At 38.1% G+C, this 5,928-nt stretch overlaps 1 protein-coding gene across 1 annotated transcript in view; it reads left to right on the forward strand.

Annotated features, from left to right (window-relative positions):
• The window catches only part of KHDRBS3 (KH domain containing, RNA binding, signal transduction associated 3), a 58,556-nt gene extending 55,666 nt beyond the window's left edge, over positions 1-2,890 (forward strand). Inside the window, exon 8 of the mRNA XM_010136020.1 lies at positions 2,289-2,890. Coding sequence (XP_010134322.1) covers positions 2,289-2,380 — 92 coding nt within the window. The 3' untranslated portion in view covers positions 2,381-2,890. The remainder of the gene's footprint in view (positions 1-2,288) is intronic.
• The last annotated feature ends 3,038 nt before the right edge of the window (positions 2,891-5,928 follow it).

A 5,928-nucleotide genomic window follows, 5' to 3' on the forward strand; every position in this document is an offset into this window, starting at 1 on the left:
TGCTGAAAACTGTAATGGCCTCAACTACATTATAATAAATGCACCCAATACAGAAGTTTGCTCAATGTCATCTGCTAAAACTAATTATTTTGCTTTAGGAGAAAGTCAGCTCATCAAAAGAGGAGGTCACTCAACATTCTTCTGTCCCCCAGCACTTTAAATTACTGTTGATAGTTACAAGTCTTTATTTCAACATTAAAATAAACTGTTTGCCATTACAAGCCTGGTATTTCTAAGACTGTTTCATTAGTGCAGAATTCATGGGGGAGAAAATGTATGAAACTGCTTAACGTAGATAGAGTTGATGGATGGGGAAAAGCGTGGATTGCAGTATTTAAGGTTGAAAATATGGATTTTTCATTGCTTTTACATTTAAAATTGGTTTTCTATTTATCAAAGCACAGCCACTCAGAATATTAAGTGATGTATTTACTCAAGTTGAGAGGAAGACTATAAATACCATGAAGAATTATGAGTTTCAGCCACTGAAGTTTATGTACACACAAATAGTTATACACTTTATTTCTTAACTGACCATCAAGTGCATCCTGAAATGCAGAGTTAGATACTAATAACAATCCTTTCAGTATGGAAGGAGCAGTACGTGCCTCAAACTGAAATTCCTGACTGCATAGAGAGCAGAGAGCTGCCTAATGTTGGCCAGGAGGAAACAGATTCCCAGGAATTAACTAACTTTTTCTATTCCGAGCAGCTCAGGTGCCAATCCAGAGGATGTAGGAAGAATATCAGTATTTTTAGGATTCAGAGCCCTGAGTGGCCCCAAAATGAAAATTGATTAAAAAAAGGTGACTCTTTATTGATTTGAACAATTGTTTGGAAAGGAGCAAGTATTCCCCATGAACCGTAACCAAGACAGCTTTTTCCATTTGAACAGTTCCTTGCAGTGGTGCTTAAAATCTAGGATAACTTTAATTCTTACCCCTTCACCAACTACCTTTACTGTTAGGCTAGGGTGGTTTTCCTTGCTTAATACAAGCCTGGCTTTGTGTGATGAAGCAGCACGAGAGGTTGCTTCTCGTGTGGTGTTCACAGATTCCTGTGGAACTTGCCTGAGGTACAAGTTTAATTCTTTCAGCCTTACACCAAATGTGAACTCGTTCTTTTTATCTCGTAGACAAATGCTCTGACCACCTAGGTATGAAATCTAACCGAGGCTCTGCAGGCAACCACCTAAATTTTTAAAAATAAAGTAGCTAGGGTGAGACTTCTTTGCAGAGATTGTGAAACTGGACCCTTGATTTACATGATTCTTGGCCACCTCATTCCAGATATCTACTCTCTAGCATGTTACCTTACCATTCGAAGTACAGGGCTGCTTTGGCTGTTGACTTTGATTTATTTTTTTCCTTCATGGCCTAGAAAGTCAAAATGATGCCCAGGTTTTAGATTACCGCACCCTTGGATTCCACCCTTAGTTTCTGGATTGCCTTGGGCTCACTTAGACACTGGTCTGCTTAGGGCAGGGCCGGTCCCCAGAAGTAGATGGGGAAGCTCGAACACTGTTTCAAGTGTGTTTGCTTTTGGGTCTGGGGGGTTTTGTCTTAGTCGTGATGGAGTACTCTGATTTGTTTACTTGATGAAAGCACACCACTGAGGAGCGCTTTAACTATACGCTGCACTGGGTGCTGTGTTTTCCCTCTGGTAAATGCCTGGCACGGAAGGTCTGACTATTTAAGACAATACTTCACTACTTCCTTCGCCCTTTTCTTAGTCTGTTTTCCTATTTTCTGCATTTTAGAGGAAGAGTATGTTCACAGTGAATTCAAATACTGCTCCTAGATTATTGGAAGCCCCAAGTGTTCGTAGTGATACTCGAGTATTTTCACTATCAGGCTGCATATTTGTATTAAGCCTAAACTGGAACTGATGCAAAGAAATTTATTTCTGAGGGTGGCTTCTTTGCTTATATATAATTCATACCCTCCATCCGTTTTACCGTAGCGTATTTGTTTGTAGCTCTGCTCCTGTACCTTCCTAGACACTTCTGTGTGTTTACCAATCAGCTGGACCTGCTTGTTGCAGAGCCCCAAATAATTTTGCCGTTAGCCTGTCACACTCCTTGCTGTTATGTGCTGAAAAAGCATTGTGGGACAGTTCCTGTAGATGAGTGGTACCCGGATTTTTTGGTTCAAGTGATAGCTGTCGCTTTGTTTGCCTTGGTTTCAGTAAATAATGTCACTGTCTAATTCATGGTCACATAAGGAAAGAAAAGCACAGCATCTGAGAACAGATGAGACGGTATCTGATGATATTCTCCCTTCCTGTAGGGCAAGAAGAATGGACCAACTCACGACACAAGGCACCTTCTGCAAGGACAACAAAAGGAGTCTACAGAGACCAGCCATATGCCAGATACTGATTGTACTGTCTGATGTTGTGAAATATCCAATCTCCACCAGTCCTGTATACTGTTCAAAGTAATTTTTTCTATGAACAATCCCTTTTTATTAATCAAAGCGCGTAAAAATCTGAATGGATGGACTGAACTTAAAATATTTTGCTGAAAGAACAAGCTGGACAGAAGGAAATGTAAAACAAGGAACTTTGTTATTTCCAAGCTGTATTTGACAAAATAGGTGATCAAAAAAATAACCTTTGATTAACTAGTGTTAAACAAAAACTAGGTTTACTAAATATGTTAGTCCATTCTCTTAACATAAGCGTAACCTTTTATTTTAAAGGTTTTCAACAACTTAGTTTTTAGTTTTTATTTTCAGCCATTTGCTAGATTTTCTCTTTGCAAACATGCGTAAAAAGGGAAGCAAATTACAAATGCAAATAATGTGGTATTTTGTAACTCTTGAAATGTTCTGTAGTGTTAAGCAAAGTTTTACCCTTGCTTGATACTAAATAAACTTTTGAAAGAAAATCAGTGTGTGTGAGATTAATTTTATGCTTTATCTTATAATAAAACTTCATAAATAGTAGTAAACAGGGAGAAATGTTTAACAGTGATCAGCATAAAAGGCTCATATTAAACATTGCGCAACTTCTTTAAAAAAAATGGTATAACCCTAAATGTGTGTATATATACTCACAGGAGATATAAATGCTGTTTAAAGTATCCAAATGGTATGGATCTGCTGGACTGCCACATTAAATCCAAATATTTTTGTTAAAAGTGGTTTAAAATAGCTAATGAATTTTCTGAAAAAGATGTGACTAGTTTTCATCTTGTTGAGCATTTTTTCACTAGTGCAACTTTGGAATTTTTATGAGAATTTTGGTACGTTAATGACCACCTCGCTCCGAGCTGGAAGCAATAAACACAAAGCTTTTAAAGACTTTCTGACTTGACTAATTGAGGTCGCTTTCGTCAGAGGCAGAGGATGTGTAACCCTTAAAACGGTCTTCATTTGCAAAGGTAAATAAATCAAATAAGATTTTAATCTCACTTAATTTATCTTAATAAAAATAAAACCAGGGAGGCTACAACTGAGAAAGTTTCACTTTAGAATGTAGGAAAGACTTTGAGGACACCTAAATTCTCCTTTTAAAACGTTTAGTTTGTGTTAGTAGTCTAAAAAGCCTTAGCTTAGCTAGTTAAATTTGGAAAACTATTCCCTATTAAACAACTGTAAACCCTCATAACCAGTAGTTTGTAATATATTATTTTTCCATAAATGCCAGTAGCTTAAACATTACAAATGTTACCTAAAGCTTTTTGTTACTCATTAAGTTTCTATTAATTATAGTTTTGTTTACATTGTTTTCTTTAGTTTTTATTTGAAAGTCTTTTGAAATTTAGTAAAAGTATCTTTTTTTTCTCTTGTCAGGAAACCCACCTCCTTGAACAGCCAAGAGAACAAAAATCTTAATCTTCTGATGCTTTGGTAGGTATCTTTACTCATCTGTGAAAGTATTAGATAAATAATGGAGCTTTTGATCCTGTCCTTAATTCTTTATACACAAGGTTTTTTAAATCACAGATCACAGACACTGAGCTGAAGGCCAGCAAAACTCACTGGCTACGTTCCATTGTGCTGGGAGAAGTCCTAGTTCTAAACTGTCATTAAGCAGGACATAAAAGTGCCCCAGCGCGTGGGCGGAGGACGGCTGTTGATTTGTTGACAGGTGTACGTAGCTATGACAGCGTTTCAGCCAGTTAGGTGTGTCACTGGACGGAGGAGAGTGAAAGAAAATAGATGTAGTTTTATGCTAGTAGTGTTGAAATGGGGTTTTAAAACTCTACTCTGGTCTAAAATGATTTTTCCAAAGCTGAAGAAAGCATTTTGTTGAATGATTTTTCTAAAGTCAAGCACTTCTGCACGAGGAGCAGACTGATTTTTGGCACAAATGGAGGAGCAACAGTAGCTGAAGAGTTGGTGGCTTTACTGTTTCTGGTGAATTCGATAACAACTAAAATAATTTCACTGTGATAATGCTCAGATTGTGTGTATCTTAAATAGAACAGATTTATCTCTTTATTTCCTCCTTGGAATCGTAATTCTTCCTGCTAACCTCAAGATCTCAGTGCATTTAGTTGATGTGACTTAGATAAATAAACACTGCATATGTTTCACTACCTCTGTGTGCTACAGAAATTCAAGAGACTGCTCTCACCGGAACTTTGTGTACATACAGAATGGCTTTAGAACAATTTTGAGTGTTTTAAAGATATAAAGCAAAGGACCCATTTAAGGTTAGGAGGCCTTGGAGAAGATTTCTGCCCTCTAGGGCTCAAAGGGCGAGGATTTGATACCAGCTGCTAGAACTGCTATGGCAGAGCAGAGTATAATATTGTTTAAAAATATTCATAATGGAATTGGCCAATCACTACATCTGTTCACACCTTAAATCACAGAATTAAGTCGTCAATTCTCATTTGCAAATATGAAATTTTGTATTAGTATATTGTGAAACTTGCTGGGTTGAAACTGAAGTATCTACCATCGAGGATGGATAGTAGACAAATGAACGAATCAGAAGCGAGTTCAACCTTCTGTATTTATCCACCTTCCTTTTTTGTTCCATCTTTCTGTCGTGCCTCCTGTGTGGAGGATGAGTGTATCCACGTGCATGTGCCGCTTCCCTGATGCTCTGCCCTGAAGTCCTACAAACCCTTAAATTGTTTCAGGTTCCCGTTATTGGGGAAAAATCGTGTGTCACTGTCAAATCACGCTGAGGCTGTTCAGGTGCACTGTTGTGTGACAGTGTCATATGACTGGATGTTTCAGGTCACATGAGTAAAACAGAAGAAAATTCCCCTCCTGACTAAGAGCATGCCTGTCCCGTGGTCAGCAGAGTGTGTCTTGGGCATGTGCCAGAAGTGCCTCTGAGATGGAGCAGTCTGTGGCCATGTGGATCCCCACTAAGTAGCTGTGGCCCACCTTGGTGGAGACGTTAACCATCTGAATCCAATTTTATTTGTTCTTTTCATAAGTTGCGGGATTTCATTTGATGCATGTAAGAAGGTCTTTACTGAGCATGATAGTGGCATGAAATTTAAATCCATTGTCTTCCTCCTTCTAATCCTACACATTGACACATCTTAATTCTAAGAAAATGTATTTTCATGCCTCTTAAAAGGTTCTATCAGTTCTCATGCCCTATACACTTGTGCACAGTAAACTATATCAGTTCAAACAGCTGGTATTAGATATTCTTAAACTAAACTCCTCTTGACAGATCCTGAAGCAGCAGAACACAATGCTAGTGCATGTTGGTTTTTTTCCTTTGGAGTTGTCTCTGAAATTAAATCCATTATTTCAAACAGAGGGAAAAACCTCTGAAAAGGTCTCTAAATGCATCAGTGTAGAAGGCAGCCTTTCTTTTATTGTGACACCTGAACCCAGAAGTGTTTATCCAGCCCGGCAGGGTTTTGCATTCTGACACTGCTCAGTCGCTGTGTTACTGGTCAAACAAGTAATGTTAATGATGAGAATTAATCCTACCATTAATCTGCCT

The sequence above is a fragment of the Buceros rhinoceros genome, unplaced genomic scaffold, assembly GCF_000710305.1.
Source record: "Buceros rhinoceros silvestris isolate BGI_N320 unplaced genomic scaffold, ASM71030v1 scaffold19735, whole genome shotgun sequence".
NCBI lineage: Eukaryota > Metazoa > Chordata > Aves > Bucerotiformes > Bucerotidae > Buceros > Buceros rhinoceros.